The sequence below is a fragment of the Dromiciops gliroides genome, chromosome 3 (genome assembly GCF_019393635.1).
Source record: "Dromiciops gliroides isolate mDroGli1 chromosome 3, mDroGli1.pri, whole genome shotgun sequence".
NCBI lineage: Eukaryota > Metazoa > Chordata > Mammalia > Microbiotheria > Microbiotheriidae > Dromiciops > Dromiciops gliroides.
This window is the reverse complement of record NC_057863.1, coordinates 569,991,761-570,011,918: the sequence shown is the minus strand read 5'-3', so window position 1 is coordinate 570,011,918 and position 20,158 is coordinate 569,991,761. Positions and strand designations below refer to the sequence as shown.

At 38.1% G+C, this 20,158-nt stretch overlaps 1 protein-coding gene across 1 annotated transcript in view; it reads left to right on the top strand.

Moving 5' to 3' along the window:
* The window catches only part of RCBTB1 (RCC1 and BTB domain containing protein 1), a 56,268-nt gene that overhangs the window by 24,441 nt on the left and 11,669 nt on the right, over positions 1 to 20,158 (top strand). The window contains 8 exon segments of the mRNA XM_043994828.1: positions 4,834 to 4,889; positions 4,891 to 4,920; positions 4,922 to 5,002; positions 8,647 to 8,805; positions 11,550 to 11,657; positions 12,080 to 12,222; positions 14,261 to 14,451; positions 15,444 to 15,570. Of these exon segments, the coding sequence (XP_043850763.1) occupies positions 4,834 to 4,889; positions 4,891 to 4,920; positions 4,922 to 5,002; positions 8,647 to 8,805; positions 11,550 to 11,657; positions 12,080 to 12,222; positions 14,261 to 14,451; positions 15,444 to 15,570 (895 nt within the window).

The window sequence follows — 20,158 nt, the reverse complement described above, 5'->3', positions numbered from 1 at the left end:
GAATTCTTTAGCCAATACAATACAAAAAGCCCCACCCCCATCACATCAAGTTTAAAGATGAATTTGATAGTCTGGAGAAACTGTTTGGTTTTAAATAAGAAAGACCCATTCTTTGTATTAGAAGTCTTTTTTCCCTCAGCATTGTCACTTTTTAAAAATGTTAGCTCTTGGGCGATAAGCACTTATTAATCACTTACTGTGTGCCAAGTTGTGCTAAGAGTTAGGGATACAAATACAAGCCAAAGAAAGACGTTTTAATAGGGAAACAACACACAAAAGGAAGCTGAAGAGGGAGTAAGGAAAGGTAAACACGTGAGCATAGACATGGTGGTAAAAGTTTGCGAGCATCAGAACAAGATTTTTTTAAAAATCAAGTCAACAAGGGGCGGCTAGGTGGTGCAGTGGATAGAGCACCGGCCCTGGAGTCAGGAGTACTGAGTTCAAATCCAGCCCTCAGACACTTAACACTTACTAGCTGTGTGACCCTGGGCAAGTCACTTAACCCCAATTGCCTCACTTAAAAAAAAATCAAGTCAACAGACATTGTATAAAAGCTCCTACTATGTTCTAGGCACTGTTAAGTGCTGGGATACAAAAAGACAAAAAGTCCTTGCTCTTCAGGAGCTTACAGTATAATGGGAGAAGACAACACACAGACAACTAGGTACAAACAAGATCTGTACAGGACAAATTGGAGATAATCTCAGAGGGAAGGCACCTAATGTTAACAATAGTAGAGTTGTACCAAGTACTGAAAGGCATCTGAGATGTGATCAGGAGAAAAAATGTTAATAGTTCATCTTGAGAGTACAAAATGTCCTCTTAGGGCTGTAACAAGGCGCTAACTGTAATTAGTCAGCACCCTTGGACTGGGACAGGGAAGGAGAACCTGGGCCTCTTATCAGAGGCTTTAGAACTTCTAGGAAGTAGATCTATACTGGGGGGGACCATTCTGGTCAAGAGCCTCTGCAGAAGGATCCTTAGGGCATAAATTAGTCCTCTTATGCAGGACTCAGAACTCTCTGAATAATCCATAGGCGAGTGGTCCCAGAGGGTCAGTTTAGTGGGGCCTCTAGGTTTCAATATTATCTCTCTGAAAGAATACCCAAACTTGTTTGGAGAGTCATTCAGTGGATTATCTGAATCTGATTGAGTTTAAGCCCCAAGTTAGCTTGGGGACTCCTGGAGGTGGGCAGAAGAGGGGTATATTATGATTTGCTAGTAGTACCAGGTTTGTTAGTTTGATAGTGATATCTTAGCAGTTGTGAAGATGTGGGCTGGATTCTCAGCATTGCAAATGATACAAATATGAGTGTAATTCATTGTCTGAAAGGGGCCCCGGCTCTCAAAGCACAGAGATGACTTCTTACGGAGAGAGCAGCCCTTTTTTAAGAGTTCAAAGCAGGGGCAGCTAGGTGGCGCAGTGGATAAAGCCATGGCCCTGGATTCAGGAGTTCCTGAGTTCAAATTCGGCCTCAGACACATGACACTTACTGGCTGTGTGACCCTGGGCAAGTCACTTAACCCCCATTGCCCCACCAAAAAAAAAAGAGTTCAAAGCAGGGGAAATAAGTTTTTTATTCCCTTCTTTAGGATTTCTCTGCAAGCCTAAAACTGATTATTTCCCCAAGGTCTTCCCCCCCACCCCAGATCTGGTTGTGTGTGTGTGTGTGTGTGTTTATGTGTTTATCAAGATTACCATAGAATTTTGTATCTAAAATCCCCAGAGTTGCGAAGGCACTTCAGAAATATTTAGTATAACCCCTTACCCAGATCACAAACCCCACCTACAACATTATATCCTTCATCAATAGTTATTTAGCTTCTGCTTGGACACTTAAAGTAACAAGAAACTCACTATCTTTTAAGATAGTCTATTCCAATTTTTTGAATTGCTGTAATTATTATTTGATCCAAAATTGACTCCCTGTTAACTTCCACCTGTTATGCTGATTCTGCTTTTAGGGACCAGCTGTAATTCTGAGTTAATAGCCTTTGATCTATTTGGCACATTAAATAGAGAGATCTGGGCAGGGAACAAGGAAGACCTACTGAGATTAAGCTCCACTTTGGACATATTAGCTGTGTGACTCTGGGAAGTCACTTAACTTCAAAACTACAACCAAATTGCAGAAGAGGTGCCAATTTGCATTTGGTGGAGGGAGTTTCCCATAGCAATGAAGTCACAGGTCCAGTTCCTATCTCTATTCTGTCTCAATCCCTATTGTTTCCCTACAAAGTCTTCTTTTTTCCAGGCCAAATAGTCTAGCTCTTTCAACAAATATACTTAGGCATGGTTTCCAGGCCCCTCACTATCCTGGTCTTCTCCTTCTGGTCAGGCTTCAGCTTGCCAGTGTCCTGTATGCAATATAATTCCCAGAACAAGACACAATTCTTATATCTGAGGGCAGGGTATGATAAGGTCTAGTGACTCCCTTGCTCTGGGCACTATGCTTCTCTTAATTCAGTCTAAGATCACACAGAGAAAGGAAAGATGCGTAGAGAGCTGGCCTTGGAGGCAGAGAAACATGGGTTTAATTTTTCCCTTTCTCATATGCCTAAGGGCAAGTCACCTTGGCCTCTCAGTTTCCCAGGTAATAATCTACCATGTTAAGATGCAAATCATGTGCTCATATGTATTGGTAGAAGTTGTTTTCTCATCAGAAGTCCCCACACCAATAAAAATTACAGATCCAGTCCAAAAAAACCCACAACAAAACCTGTTAGCCTTTTTGGCATTGTTTGTATGTGGGTGGATGTGTTTTTGTTGTTTTTGTGAACCACTTTTGAAAAAAATAATAAATATTTTTATTTAAGTTTTGAGTTCCAAACTCTATCCTTACTTCCCTCCTCTCCCCTCCCCCTCCCTGAGAAGGTAAGCAATCAGATAGAGGTTATACATGTACAATTATGTAAAAACATTACCATATTTAGTAATTTTGTATGAGAAAAACTTGGAAATAAGAGAAAAATGAAAGGAAAGTGAAAAATACATGCTTTAGTCTGTCTCCAATCAATAACAGTTCTTCTTTGGAAGTGGATAGTATGCTTCATCATTAGTCCTTTGGTATTGTCTTGGCTCACTGTATTGCTGAGAATAGTTAAGTCATTCACAGTTCTTCATCAAACAATATTGCTTCACTGTGTATAATGTTCTCTTGGTTCTGCTCATTTCACTGTATGTCAGTTCATATAAGTCTTTCCAAGTTTTTCTGAAATCATCCTGTGTGTCATTTCTTATAGCACAATAGTATTCCATCACAACTATATACCAGAGCTTGTTTAGCCATTCCCCAACTGATGGACGTTCCTTTGATTTCCAGAGTGAAGCACGTTTAAGATATCTTTCTTCATTTTGTACTTATACAGTTGAATTTTTTGAATATAAGAGCAGGATTTTACATTTGTCCATAGCACATCAAATAGACCACTGGGCTACTACATCCATCAGAGAGACCTTCTTCCATTTCATTTGATTATGAACCAACTCCCATGGTCCATAGTCAGTTTTGAAAATCAACTAATGATACAATCTTCTAGTTCATGTTTTTCATGTGGACAGGATAAAAATACTTTGTAAAAATTCTTGTTGACCTATGTATTAGTATTTTACTTATCTATTCTTCCTTTTTTTAAAGGTTATTAGTTATAAGACTATTCTGACATAATTTTTTTAATCATAAAAACATTTGATTATTTTCCAGTTACTTACAAAGATAGTTCTGAACATTTGTTCTTTAAGATTTCTAGTTTCAAATTTTTCTCCCTCCCAAAGATAGCAAGCAATCTGATATAGGTCATATATGTACCAATCACATTAACATATTTCTGCATAGTCATTCTGTGAAAAGAAGAATCAAAACAAGAAGTAAAAAACCTCAGGAAAAAACAAAGACAAAAAAAGTAGGAACAGTATGGTTCAATTTGAATCCAGATTCCACAGTTCCTCTTTCTGGATGTGGAGAGCATTTTCCATCATGAGTACCTTGGAATTATCTTGGATCATTGTATTGCTGAGAAGAGTTAAGTCTATCATGCTGATCATCACACAATATTGTTGATACTATGTATAATGTTCTCCTGGTTCTGCTCATTTCACTCAGTTCATGTAATTCTTTCTAGGTTTTTCTGAAATCCATTACATTCATATACCACAACTTGTTCAGCCATTCCCCCAATTGATGGACATCCCCTCAATTTCCAATTCCTTGCCACACAAAAAGAGCAGCTATATTTTTGTATATGTGGCTGACATAATGCTTTTAATGAACCAATCCTGGTCCTTAGAAAATATTCATATATTATGAAGTGATAGTAAAAATTCATGTTTCATAGATTTAGAAGTCATTGGACCTCCAGTTCTGTTCTGCCCCCCGTCCCCGTCCAATTTTGCAGATCAGGAAACTGTGGCCAGAGAGATTAATTGACTTGCTTAAATTCATATAGGTCAAAACTGATGAAAACAGATCAAAACAGATCCTTTGGTGCTAATCCCAATGTGCATTTTCCTATACCTTATATGTATTTTTTTTTAAGTGTTAAATTTTGGCGAATTAAATTTTTTGTACCTGTAACATTTCATACCAATATAACCTTCAGAAACAGAAGACATCAAGATTTGTGAGAAAAGTCTTTTAGTTAAAGCTTTTTCTCTCCTGCACTGTGACTTAGTAGAGAATGGGGTGAATTGGGGTGGATAAATGAGAGATATGAAGAATGAAAGAGTAGAAATGTAATAAGGTAGGTGTCATTTGGGAGAAGAAGAGATTCTCCCTCTTCCTTTTCTCCCCATTTTATTTTGAAACCTTTGATGTATGTGAACATTTTATATAGATGGAGTGGTGTATGCCTGGGGTCACAATGGATATAGCCAGCTTGGGAATGGAACAAACCAATCAAGGCATTGCTCCCATTCAAGTTTTGTACTAATCTCTTGATTAAGCAAGTGGTTGAAGTTGCTTGTGGTTCACATCATTCTATGGCTCTGGCAGCTGATGGAGAGGTAAGTGCCCTATGATGTTATTGTTATTGTTATCATTATTATTATTACTAATGAAGGCAACCTACATGGGCAACCATGAACATTTAGTTCCTTCTCACATAAACTTTTTTTTTTTCTATTGGCAGTCTTTATTTATTATTTTTTTACATATAAGGTATTTTATTTTTTCCGTTACATGTAAAAGATAGTTCTCAACTTTTGTTTATACAAGCTTTACAATTTCAGATTTTTTCTCCCTCCCTCCCCCCTCTCCCTCCCCCCCCTCCCCTAGACAGCAGGTAATCTGATATAGGTTATATCTATATATCTATATACATATACATATATATATATCTATACACACACACTATATATCTCCATAATAAAATTAATCCTATTTCTGCATTAATCCTGTTATAAGAGAAAAAATCAGGGCAGTAATGCAAAACCTCAAAATAGGAAAAAAAAAACAACAGCACCCAAAACAAAAGAAATAGTATGGTTCAATCAGCATCTATACTCCACAGTTCTTTTTTTTTTTTCTTGGATCACATAAACATTTTTAATGTGATCATATTTTTTTCTTTACTACAGCATACATTATGACTTAGTAACACTGTATTGGTAGTGGTACAGTTGGGCTTATTCAGCTCCTTGCTTTTGGCTGAAACAAGAAATTGTGCTGCTAATACACTATGACATAATTTGCCAACTGTTGTTCAGGTCTTTTTTTTTTTTTTTTTTTTTGCAGGGTCTCATTTTACTACTAAATAAACCTCTGTTTACTTTTCTTTTGTGGGGCCTTGATGTTTGTGGCAACTGTCAGATCTGGCCTAAGATCACATAAGGATAAGAATAAGAATGATAATGACATAATAGCTAATTTTTACGTAGGTTTTATTCTTACAAAATACTTTTGTGTGCTTTTAAAAATCCCAATTATGGCCTTGTGTCCATCAGTCAGTAAGCACTTATAAGCGCTTACTGTGTGCCAAGACACTCTGCTAAACTCTGGAAAGACGAAATGGAAAAACAGCCCCTGCCCTCAAGGAGCTTACATTCTAATGGGGAAAACAATGTATACATTAATAAGTAGTTCTACTATGATGCCCATTTTAACTATGTGTATTTGTTCCAAGGCAGTTGAGCGTAGTATAAATTTTGCATCTGCTGATATGCATCTTTGAAAGTCAGGGTGCAGAAAACTGTACTGCTTCATAATAACTCATAAGCTGCAACTTTTCTGATGCCCACCTCAAAGCAAACTTAAGCTCTTTTTCAGGCTACATAAAGTGTCATACTTATTGTATATCTTTTGGTGCAGTTGGAGCTGTGGGTGGAGAAAAGGTAGTCTGAATCCACATCCTCCATCCCCTTCCCCAACAACTTCTGGATCTGTTGACTGTACATGGGTGTCAGGAGCATGTGTATGTATGTTTAATCTTTCAGCATGAAAAAAAGTATCTTATAAGTAGGTTTTCCCCCAGTAACCAGGTATAAAAACTTTTTTCCTAAAGGTCTAACCTACATTCTGCTTGGATAACATTGGATTTTATTCAGCAGTAATACATACAACTCGAATTGCAATGCAAGAAGTTTATTGAAGCACTGATCTAATGAGATACAGTCACAACACTGGATAGTGGTCAGACTTCAGCAACCTCAGCCATCTGAGAAACAGCTAGCACCTAGAAGTAAGCTTTTGTAAAGAAGGAAGATAGTTGTCCTCAAGCATGGACATGTCCACAGGAGACGAGTATAGTTATCTTCAGGTTGAGGTCATTAAATATTGGATGCCGGTTTTCCTCCAGCAGACATTGTTATTTGGAGGTTATAGGAGACAGCAGATGATACTACTTGCTATAGTCACATCAACAAGCAGTGAGAGGGGACAGCTGTGTGGAAGGAAGCAAGGGATGACACAAAATGAACTAAAACTAGAAAAACAGTCACAGTTTTGAGGAGAGAACATCTAATTCTCTGGAAGTCATGACATGAGGTTTTGTAGTAGGTAAGTGAAGATCAGATGTAATAACAATGAAACTTTGAGGGTAGAGGGACACTTTTAAGAAAAGAAAATGTGGACAGATGTGTTGAGTGTGTTTTCTGAAATCTCCACACTGACACATTAGGGAGTCATGTCAACAAGGCATTGTGCTTGTTCTGGGCTAGGCACTGGGAATACAGACAGAAACAGCCTCTGCTCTCAAGGTACTTACCATGTATAGAGGAAGATAAGACATATAAATAAAAATGAGCAAATTTTTTTCCTCACTAAGATGGTTTTGTGCTTCAGTTTGCTGGGCTAGTCTATTACTAATATCAGATTTTTTAAAAAGTTTTTATTGATATTTTCTGTTTGTTACATCTCCATAGTTTATCTCAAGTATCCCTCCTCCCAGAGAGCCATCTCATATAACAAAGTTTTTTTTATCAGTGTTATTATATTGTTTTGGGGGGGCGGGGCAATGGGGGTTAAGTGACTTGCCCAGGGTCACACAGCTAGTAAGTGTCAAGTGTCTGAGGCCGGATTTGAACTCAGGTACTCCTGAATCCAGGGCCGGTGCTTTACCTACTGTGCCACCTAGCTGCCCCCTTTTTATCAGTATTTTTTATCTTTTAAAAATAGTATTTTTAAAATATCAGGTTTTATCTTTTAACCCTTTCAAAGGAATAAACTTTAAAAAAAAAGTAAGGCCCAGTGCTTTGAAGGTTGGTAGTATGGTTATAGGAAAAATTTTGAGCAGCCTTGATTGCGGTATCTTCCAGAGCCAAATTCTATGAGATAATTCCCCAAGCAAATGATAACTTGCTTCTCCTTGCTGTTCTCCACCTCCAGAGGATGATTTGGCCTTGACTCAATCCTGAGTATGTGGGTCTGGATCAAGGAGTCCGGAACATTATGATGAAATACAATAGGAGTGCTATGTACATCTGGGCCTTGAATCCCTAAGATAGAGTCAAGGAAGTAGTCTGATCCAGCTTTGAAAATTATTCCTAATATGGAAAAGTCATAGAATTTTAGAACCTTAGAAGTACTAGCAACTAAGATGGGTCTAGAATAGTCCTGGTGTTTCCAGGGTAAAGTAGCCTAGAATGGGATAGTCACATAGCAGTATCAACTCAGATCAACTTCACTTATTTCAGAAGGTCAGGGTGCCCAAGGAGAAGTTTGACATAGAGCCTGAACTGACCACTAATTTGGAGTCCTAGTCTCCAGGGAAGTTTCAGAGTGAGATGAGTTCACTAAGGCCTTGGTCTCACTAAGAATTCCTTTCATCAAGCATATTTGAAAGAGTACTTCATACTTTGTTTTTTGTTTTTGTTTTGTTTTTTGCGGGGCAATGGGGGTTAAGTGACTTGCCCAGGGTCACACAGCTAGTAAGTGTCAAGTGTCTGAGGCCGGATTTGAACTCAGGAACTCCTGAATCCAGGGCCAGTTTATCCACTGCGCTACCTAGCTGCCCCTAGAGTACTTCATACTTGAAATTGCCATTCTTTCCAGGCTTCTGGTTTTTTTTTGAAAAGTTACTATTTTCTATTCATGTCTTTGTAAAATTAAAACGAATTTCCTTGCATTTGGGTGTTCTAATTAGAATGTTTTCTCAGAGCTCAAACTCTTAACCACACTCTCCCTTTTTCCCTCTTGTTTCCACTTGGGACAGGTTTATGCTTGGGGTTATAATAACTGCGGTCAAGTGGGGTCTGGATCTACAGCAAATCAACCAACTCCTAGGAAAGTCACAAATTGTTTACACATTAAGAGGGTGGTCGGCATAGCATGTGGCCAGACCTCTTCAATGGCTGTATTGGACAATGGTGAGGTAAGATCTTCTGCCTTTTATCTTTTTAAATCTCTCTCAGGAGCATAAATTGAGAAGAACTCTCTTTCTTCATGTAATTAAGCCTATTGATGCATGACAAAGCACCGATTTAATTCTGTAATATTATCTACCCAGAGGGAAGCACTGTTGGATAGTGGTTTGAGACTTAAGGAGGCTGTTATCTGTCCAGTGTGAAACTTCTAAATTCCAAGTTGAGTTTGAGAGAAATTAACTTGATTTGATACAGATATTCATTCCAATGAGTTTAAATTATTTTTCTTTGGGGTAAGATCCAAATGTATAATGTCTGAAACTTAAGGGTATGTTGAATGTATGTCTGTGCTTTCTAAGTGGAATGGTTGTAAAGCTTTTCAATAGAAACTTGTCTTCTACAAATAATACGAAAATGAAAATAAAATGAAATGAAATAAAATGAAAATGAAAATAATATGAAAAATACCCTTTCTTATTAAGTTCATATATACTGGTTAATTAAGACTTCTCAATCAGCAAAGAGTACCTTTCTAGAGATCTACTTGGTTGTATTCAGTAAATATGGAATAGAAGACAGTTGCAAAACCACTTTTGTATTGTTGCTGATTTATTTTTATGAAATCTCACAGCATATGGGGCCAGCTGGTTTTTTAGTGGATCAGTTACTTTTTGTCTTTCATAGTTACTTCTCAGTTATTACTTCTTGTTATAGAATCACAGAATTGGGGGTGAGAAAGGACTTAGTGGCCGTCTAGTCCCATCTCATGCCCAGTAGAAATAAAACATGCCAGAGAGGTTGATGTTCAGTGTCCCCACATCCCCTACTTCTACTTTTGGAAAGCTCTGATTATTAAGAAGTCTTTCCAAAAAAAAAAAAAAAAGAAGTCTTTCCTGGGGCAGCTAGGTGGTGCAGTGGATAAAGCACTGGCCCTGGATTCAGAAGGACCTGAGTTCAAAGCCAGCCTCAGGCACTTGACACTTAATAGCTATGTGACCTTGGGCAAGTCACTTAATCCCCATTGCCTCGCCCTGCCCCCCCCCCCAAAAAGAAGTCTTTCCTGACATTAATCTAAATCTGCCTCTTAGAAACATTCACCCATTGCCCCTGGTTATAATCTCTGGGACCAGATGGTGTATGTCTCTTATCTCTTTCCTATTACAGCTTTTCAAATAGTTGAAGATAGATATCAGGTCTTTGACTCTCCAACCTGCCTTCCCCAACCCTTTATCTGAATCTTCAAGTTACGTTTTTCCTTCCTGGTTCCTTCAGCCAATCCTTTGATGAGAAGGACTCAAGGTCCTTTACCATCTGCATTGCCCTCCTCCATATGCTTTCTAGTTTATCGAGATATGTCTTAAAAGTGGTGCCCAGAACCAAACGCAGTTGTGTGGTGTTGACCAAACAAAGTGGAGTTCAGAAGGATTATCACCCTTTGAGTTCAGGAAGCTCAACCCGTGTGAAGGAGCCTATTATTCATTCTGATGAAATAGTTTTTAAATGGTACTTAATTGACTTGTTACTTCAGTATCAGTAAGTAAAAGTGCTTTAATATGTCCATGACTTGAGTATTGAAGCAGCAGACCAGCATAGTGGATGGAGACCTGGCCTCAGAGTTGGGCACAACCAAGCTCAAAGCCTGCCTCTGACACATATTGGCTTTGTGACCTTGGGCAGGTCACTCTGTGTTCCCAGGGAACTCCCTAAGACTAAGTTTCAGAAGAGCTGTCAGTTTGCATTGACATATATGGTTGAAAGACTTTTCTCACTGAGAGCCCCCTCATACCAACAAGCTCACAAGACCGTATCTGGGGGGAGAAATAATGCTCTCATATAACAATTTTGTGAAAAATAAATTCACTTTGGATAGCTTTACGATTGGGATAAGATAAGTGAGTAAGGCAAATAGATTACAGATTTTTCTTTGAATTGGTCTACAGTTTCAATGTTCAAACTTAAAAAAAATTCCTTCAACCTAGAAATCACTTTATCTCTTAAAAAAAAAGCTACAATGATTACACCAAAATGAAAACTTAATGCTTCTAACTTCTTTACCTCATAAAAATGCTGAATTCTATAACTATTGTTTTATTTTATGTACTCTTTGAATAAGTTTCATATTTCTTAAACTGTGACTGCGACCAAAATATTTGTTTAAATAATAGGAGAGGGTAGGTAGAAAGAGGTTTGAAGATAAATGGAGACAGTAGCTCTTTGCTCTGTAATCAGCTTGTTTGTGACAACAGGACTACAGAAACCAACTTCAACAGAAAAGTTAGAGCAGGATCTGGAGAAGCTGGTTTTAGATAGGGAAGGGAAGGCAGAGGGAATAAGCATTTATTACAGTCTACTGTGTGTCAGACAGTATACTTACCTCATTTGATCCTCAGAACCACCCTGGGAGGTGCACAATTATCTCCATTTTACAGTTGAGGAAACTGAGGCAGACGGAGGTTAAGTGATTTGACTAGAGTAAAACAGCTAGTAAGTGACTGAGGCCAGATTTTAATTCAGGCTTCCTAACTCCAGGCCCAGCACTTTTTCCACTGTGCTATCAGCTGCCTCTGGGAAGACCTGGAGTTCTTTTGTCTAGAAATGAATCAGCTGAGCAAATTATCAGTGTAGGATGGAACAAAATAGTATTTTGAATGTTTGAAAGGGAAACCACCTGATTTGGATGTAGACAAATTACTTTTTGATTTATTTTATTTGATTAACAACTTAAACCTGCTATCTTTCTTTTCTCCACAAGGTGTATGGCTGGGGTTATAACGGCAATGGTCAGCTAGGCCTGGGAAATAATGGCAATCAGCTGACCCCTTGTAGAGTGGCAGCTTTACACAGTGTGTGTGTTCTTCAGGTAAGTACATCTAAAATCTCAGCTGGGTAATTGACATGGGATATGCTTTAAATAGAAATATTTTTAGAAGAGTCAATCACGTTTTTTCAAAAGCTCTCTGATTCTTTGCCTTCTAAATTTAGTACATTATCTTCCCAAGGTTCAAACAATCAGAAGAACCCAGTGATGGCCCATGTAGCAGTTGTGCCTGATAGAAAACCCATTAAAAAGCTCAGTAGTGCTAAAGCTATTTTTTTCCTCCCTAGTGCTTATTGGCTAATGTCATACATTAGCTTTAAACACCAGGGAATGGTCGTTCATTTCTGATGGTGGATGAATGTTTTGCAGTAAACTGGCTGAAATGTTTAAGTAGATAATTTCCTCCCCTCCCCCTCCCCCTTTCCATTTTCCTGTGTATGGTAACCCTTTAAATTTACTTGCAGATTGTCTGCGGCTATGCACACACACTAGCACTAACAGATGAGGGCTTGCTGTATGCCTGGGGAGCTAACACTTATGGGCAGCTAGGAACTGGCAGTAAAAGTAACCTGCTAAGCCCAGCACAGATCATGGTGGAAAAAGAAAGGTAATATTGCAGTAACTAATATGTTTTTGGACTGTGTGTGCATTGTGAGCTTGTGTACTAGAGGTATGTGTATTTTCTTTTTGATCTGTTTGCATCATATTTGGGACTTGTGACTAATGTATTTGTTGGGATGCTCCTCGACTTTGAGCAAAAGGATCTGTGGCAGCCGGGATGACCTTGGATGTGAGTGCCTATAAAACTTTTGAAAGTTGTCAGCCTATGTCACTGAATTTTATAAAGTTCTTATGTTTTGGAAACAAATTAGAAACACATGTCCTCGTAACAACTATCTGGAGTAAAAAGAACATAAGATGTAGGTTCAAATGTTTGTCAGCTTCTGACTGAAAAATCTGACACTTGAAGGAATTCGAAACAAACTTCAGAGACTAAAATCTATTCCACAGTAGATAGGGAGACTAAGGAAATGTTTTTTAAAAAAGAGATGCAAAAGTTTCCAGCCACTTGGAAAATTGTACAAATTCTCTAGTCAGAGAAATATAACGTGCATTTTTATATTTAAATGTAATCAGAAATTTTTTTTTTTTTTTTAGTGAGGCAATTGGGGTTAAGTGACTTGCCCAGGGTCACACAGCTAGTAAGTGTTAAATGTCTGAGGCCGGATTTGAACTCAGGTACTCCTGACTCCAGGGCCGGTGCTCTATCCACTGCGCCACCTAGCTGCCCCAAGAAAAATTTTAAATAGCTTTGCAGTACTATCTTATGCCTATTAGACTGGGGAAGAGGGTTAAAATGGTTAGAAATTAGGGCCCATGTTATTAATGCTACTTGGGGAACTGAGTTGGCAAACTCTTCTTTGGATATGATAAAAGCTCTAAAATTCTTTATGTCCTGTGACCCTGGTGATCCTGATACTCAAACTATATGCTATGGATGCAGTTAACAGAGGGAAAAGAGATTATTCATCTATGCAAAAATACTAATGGCAGCATTATTTGTGATAGCAAAAAAAAAATTGAAACAATCCATGCCGTCAGCCATTGGGAATGACTAAACAAATTGCAATATAATAAAATATTAATATATCATAAGTGATGACAACTATGAAGACTTCAGATAAACATGGGGAAAATATGTGTATATTGATGTAAGAATGAGGAAAGCAGCACTGGTTACAACTATATAAAACAATGATCTAACCAGCAGTAAAACCCTGAAAAATAGACTCAAGCAGGACATTTTTGTTACTGTCTTATTAAAGTTAATAGACACATCTCTCTCTTTCTCTCTCTCTTTTTAAAGTGTGTTTTCCCCATTCAAAAGAGAATGAAAGGGGCTGTCTTCATCTGGTAATTCAATACGAAGTACAGACTTTTCAGTCAAATAGTATAATGTCTTAATATGTGCTTTCAGGAATAGATTTCATTTACCTCTAAATGAATATGTACTTCTTGTTTAATGTGGATTATCATCTTTGCTACATCACTTTGTATCTGAGATATCTTGAGGTTTTGGCTCTATGGCTTTGCTTAGAAGGAACATTTTTAAATGAATGATTTTGGCTTTTATTTTTGCTGGGTATCGATGGTGGGTTTTTAGAGCATGTGGGCATGTTTCTTTTTTAAGACCTGGAAGTTCACTAAAGCAGACACCCACCCCTACCAATACTTAACAACCCAATGAACTATTTGACTTTTCTGATGGGAGAACTTACTTTGTATTGAATATGCAGCTCTACTGGTATTGTATAGGCCACAGGATAATGTCTGCTAAGTCATGATTGCTGTGTTCGTGTCTCATTTGGAGGGAGCCTCTGTACCTTCCTTCTGAGTTAATTTTTCTAAAAACAACGTTGAATACCCCATATTTTATTCACTTAAACCATCCCAAGATAGGGGAGGAGGAAAGAAATATTTCTTTCCTTAGTCTATGCACTGGTTCATTTGATGCTTGAAATTGTATCTGCATGTGGCCTGTTTTTTGACCCGGGTATTCCAGGCATGAACTTGAGTGACCTTGCATGGTGTTTCAGGCTTCCATGAAAAATGAGTTATGCATTTTTCTCTTGGCAACTCTTTAGGGTAGTAGAGATCGCGGCTTGTCATTCTGCCCACACTTCTGCTGCCAAGACCCAGGGTGGCCATGTGTATATGTGGGGCCAGTGTCGAGGTCAGTCAGTGATTCTTCCTCACCTCACCCACTTCTCCTGCACAGATGATGTGTTTGCCTGCTTTGCCACTCCTGCTGTGACATGGCGCCTTCTCTCTGTAGGTGAGATAAACTCAAGAATAAATTTCAAGGGTAGCATCGTTTTGGGAAAATGGTGCTAACTGCTTTGAAAAGATGTCTCTCATAGAACTTCTTTATCCTCCTGTGTCTTTTTTTTTTTTTTTTTGGTGGGGCAATGAGGGTTAAGTGACTTGCCCAGGGTCACACAGCTAGTAAGTGTCAAGTGTCTGAGGTTGGATTTGAACTCAGGTCCTCCTGAATCAAGGGCCAGTGGTTTATCCCCTGCACCACCTAGCTGCTCCCCCCTTTTTAAATAAAAAAATGTGTTCAGTTTTTTGTTGTTGTTTTTGCCATCTTTGGGTACCTTACAAAATTTGCATAATAAGCTCTATTCACATAATATGAAATATTCCTTTAAGCTTATACTTTTTAAAGGCCTTTTTATATTATACTTTACATTTTGGTCAGGAAGAAATGAGAACATGAACCAGGTTGTCAGTGGGGATGATAGATACTGAGGATATAGAATCACTAAATGAGAGACACAGTGCTCTGTCAAAGGTGACTCTGTGGTTTTGAGCCTGAGTGCCTTTGTACTACCAATAAGAATTCCCACTTCTGTTTTAGCAGGGAGGACATTTGGTCTTGAATTGAAGGTCCTAACCACATCTAGCTGACTAAGACCAGACCAATGAGGAAGGAAGAAAAGTGCTTCTTGACATTTGAGCCAAGCTTGTTTATAGCATTTCTGGCCTGAGCTCTGTTTGCAAGGGACTATTTCAGAGCTTTGTTTTGTTCTGAAACAATTACCCAGTGCTTTTGAATATAGGACCAGAATTTGGACTTTAAATATACTGTAGTTGCTGATCTAAAATATTTGATAGAATTTGGCAGCTGTTTTAGCTATCCTAAAAAACCAAGTGGAGCTCTCCATTGTATTGATCTGTTCCCCTACAATGATCAGTAAATAAAGTATTTTTAAGATTATACATTATACATAATTATACATTATGTGACTGGCTTATTCTCTGCAGAGCATGAAGACTTTCTAACAGTTGCAGAGTCGTTGAAGAAAGAGTTTGATAGTCCAGACACTGCAGATCTGAAGTTCCGAGTGGATGGAAAATACATTCATGTCCATAAAGCTGTTTTAAAAATCCGGTATGTTCATGTAAGCTCTAACAAGTGAATAACTGTATTGCAAAATTATTATTTAAATTTTTTGCTTTCTCAGGGTTTGAGGCTTCTTTTGAGAGTACTAGTAACCAACCTTCAGACATACATATTATAGTACAGTTTAGCCCTTAAAAATGCCTTTTGTTTTGACATCATAATGATTTCTGGAAACTTTCCCTCACCTTTAAATTGAATCCTTCCCTTGTAACAAAGCAAAACAATTAAGCAAAAACACCCAGTGTAGTGACCATATTTGATAAGGTATATAACATACTTCCCTACTTACACTCCCCAACCCTCTTGTAGATGGCATGAATTTTATCCATTTTTACTAATTACAAATAAAATTTTATGTTTTACTAACTTAGAGATAAAGTGATATTGTGTGTATGTTTTATATCTGAAGTGATTTTCTCTATACCTTCACAGAATCATGAGAATTGTTCTTGTGTTTGGGGAAGACATCTGTTTGCAGGGCTATTCTTTAGAATTTAGGGGAACAAGAAAGGAAAACCATTGTTCCATTGGATGAGTAACCTTAAATGAGGGAGCAAAGAGTCCAATCAGTGTAGTAGTTGGAGGGAATGAACTGAGAAAAACTGTCTGAAAACTTTAGTAATTACTTTCTTGGAAAACTACTGCAGTTGGATTTTATTTTGTTTGCAAGGCAATGAGGGGTTAAGTGACTTGCCCAGGGTCACACAGCTAGTAAGTATCAAGTGTCTGAGGTCAGATTTGAACTCAGGTACTCCTGAATTCAGGGCCGATGCTTTATCCACTGCGCCACCTAGCTGCCCTGTTGGATTTTTTCAGATGAAATACTTTTGTGTTTAACTCTAGCCATTCTTTTTAAAATTTTTTTAAAAGAACAGGAATTGTTTCAGTTTAAGCCCTCCTAGGGAACCTTAAAGTACTGATGTATGTAATTTAGTGGGTATGAGTGCCTGAGTACTCTTTCCACTGACAAAGATGCCAACTCTTCCGTTTTGTGACTGAAACAGTTCTTTGCCAAGTGACAAACCTTTTGATGAAGAGCCTATCTGAACTTCACTTAAATAAGAGGTGTACAGTACAGTTTGTTGTTAGACTGTACTTGAAGCTTTCTGCTGGAACTGGAGCTCCATTAGCATCCTCCTTAGACTCAGTGTTGTCTTTATACCTTACTGAAGCATTCAAGAGAGATTCTAGGGAAATATCTGATATGTACACAATCAAAGTTGCTGAATGCTCTTTTTTTGCATCAGTGGTGATGAAGGGTGTTAAACATTGTATATACTGTGAAACTCACCTGATGGGTTGTTTAGTTTTGCTGAACTGCCTTTCTTTGAACTTTCAAAAAAATTTATCACAAATGCTAATTCACTGAGTAAGGAAGGGGGGAGGGGATACATTCAGAAATGAAGGTGATGAAAAATGAAATTATGATAAATTTTTAAAAAACACTTTTATTTCAAAAGGGATAGTTTACAAAAAGATTTATCTTTTGTTTTTCTTTAAGTAGGAATCTTTGTGTAGTTAAAATATTTTACAAAAAAAGTAGATGAGACACTGATAGGGTAAAGAAATTCAGAATGTTCAATTGGTAGTGACTTTTAATTTAAAATTGATGAGAAATTAGGAAAGATTACAAGTCAGTAGAATAATATATAACTGACTAAAATTCAGCCTATACATAGTTATAATATATTTAATGTAATAACAGCTCATGCTTATATAGCACTTGTGTCTCCAAAAGTCTTTCCTCATTACAGCCCTGTGAGGTAAACAGTGCTACAGTTATTCTCCCTTTGTGACAGTGTGGCACAGTGGATAGAGAATAGACCTTGTAGTCAGGATGACTTAGGTTTCAGTCCCACCTCTTACACCTAATGACTGTGCGACCTTTGGCAATCCACTCAACTACTCTGTGTTTGGGTACCTCTCTAAGACGAAAGTGTACAGCAGGTTCTCATCTTCATTGGTTGAGAGCTTACTCATTGGGAGGGCTCTATACCAGTGAAATCACAGATCAAAAAAAAAAATCCACTACAGATGATTAACTGAGCCTCTTAAATGTTGTTACATGCTCACAAACCCCCAGATAGGAAAGGGTCTAAAGGCAGGATTCCAACTCAGGTTTTCTGTATCTAAATTGAGTACTCTATATATTATATGTTACTTCCCTTTAAAAAGAAACAATCGGAATCTTTCAAGTGAGGACAGTTCCACCAGCAGTTACTGTTACAGCCTCCTGGGCCACAAGCTTAGTTCTCAATAAAGTTTAGCAGAAGTCATGTTTGCCAAAAATAAATTATGTATGCCTGCCTGTCAGTGTGTACTTAATGAAGTAGGCATAATATCTCTCTGTATCTAAAGTAGTTAAAAAGAAAATATTCTTTGTTTACAAGTGGATCAGTGAAAAAGCACTTAAATGCTATGTACCAGGCATTATGCTATAACTACTGGGGATACAAATATTGAAAAATGAGATAATCGGGGGGCAGCTAGGTGGAGCAAGGCACTTAATCCCCATTGCCCCGCAAAAAAACCAAAAACAAAACAAAAAATGAAATAATCCCTACATCATGGAGCTTATATTTTAATAGGGACAATCCTATTAAATGCAGGCCAGGGAAAAGAGTTTTGCTCTAGGAGGTCATAGGTGCAACCTGTATAATAGTGTTCCAGGAGACAGGTGAGATAATAGGTAAACCGAATAGTTCTCAACATGTAACGGGACTGTGATGTCGATAGTTGGCAAACTGGCATGTATGTGAGAGGTGAATGATGTGCCAGTGACCCTTTGAGTGATAAGTTGATACCTACTCATTCATTGGGTTGACTTGTTCACTCATTTTGCTCACATTTTTAGGACTGGATTCCCAGATAGACCACTACCATGGTATTGTATTCAGATTTTCTCAGGGGGGGGGTAACCTATTCACCTACTTGCTGCCACTCTCTTGTTCCCCCATCTGATGCACTTTCTACCCATACAGCTCAAAATGTAATGCATTCACATGGTACACAACATTTACACAACCAGCCACTCACAGTTCTGACTTTTAGACCTTAACAAAAAGACAAAAGAAGTAAAGTTAATGTGTAAATGATAAGATACATCACAATGCACATATAAAGCGGGATCACACTCTCCCACCAGAGTACTCAATGTCCTTGATGAGAGTGAGGTGGACACATGAGGAAGGAACACTCATGTCACTAACATCTCTGGCTGGCATTGGAGGCATTCTCTGCTTGCTGCTTGCCTTGCCACTCTTCAGCTGGGCACATGTTCTTTTCCACTGGAACACAACATTTACAAACATTTTCCATTTATGGTCACTTTTTTTGTGTGAGGCAATTGGGGTTAAGTGACTTGCCTAGGGTCACACAGCTAGTAAGTGTCCAAAAGGCTGAGGTCACATTTGAACTCAGGTCCTCCTGACTCCAGGGCTGGTGCTCTATCCACTGTGCCACCTGGGTAACTCTACAATCACTCTTAAAAGAGCTTTTAGAAAGTGTTAACTTCTTGGTAAGAATTGCACTTCTCTTCAAGCTCCTCAGGCGCAGCCATGCAAATAATCCTAGCCATGTTAACAGGATAGAACAAAGCAGCTGCACAGCTTTTCCTTTTCAAGTCACAGGTGGCAGCAGAGAGCAATAGCTCCTGAGAGGAGAAGCTTCACTTCTCTCCATTCCCTAGATTGTCAGCACAAGACAACAGGTGTCACTGAAGCTCTTGGCCAAGGAAGTCAATTTTTTCTCCACCAAGCTTGGCACAGTGCCTGGTACTTGAGACACACTTAATAAATGGCCAGTGAACAATCATTTTAGCTAAAGCTTGCTGTCTAGTATCTGCTTCTGACTGCTTTGGAGAGTACAAGAGCAATTCAGCCCCCATGGTGTCTTCAGTTCTTTTCTTGTTTCTAAGTCAGGTACCCTAAGATTCCTGTATCCTTCACTGGTTTAAGTAAGAGCCTTCTAGCTTAGTGACTCACCTTTTCCTTAAAAATTCACAACTCTTTGTCAGTTTTTGTCAGCTATTTTTGGTTGGGTCTAACTTTTTTTTTTTTGGGTGGGGGTCATTCCTTACACATCAGCTCAAATCTAGAGTCCTTTTTAAATCGTATCACTGTCTCCAATGTATATAATTTTACTCTCTTTGGTCATAGAACAATTATATATAAATGCGTTGAGGTACTCTAATGTCTTGTAGCTCTCATTTTCCGCATGGTCCAATGTGTCCTTTATCATCCTTGAAACGATTTCTTTACATCTTTAAAACATATTGTTCACATAGATAAGAAGCATCATTTTACATCATTCACAAGACAAATTGAGTAGCTAGATTTGCATCTGAAAACTATTTTTCCTTATACAAATATGTTGATAGTTTTTAAAATTAAAGTTCTTTTTCTGTACTCTTAGATTTTTCATCTGTTGTTAGTTAGTATAAATCTTTTCCTTTACACAAAAGTACTTTTTCTTCCCTTTTTTTTTTTTTTTTTTTTTGCGGGGCAGTGGGGGTTAAGTGACTTGCCCAGGGTCACACAGCTAATAAGTGTCAAGTGTCTGAGGCCGGATTTGAACT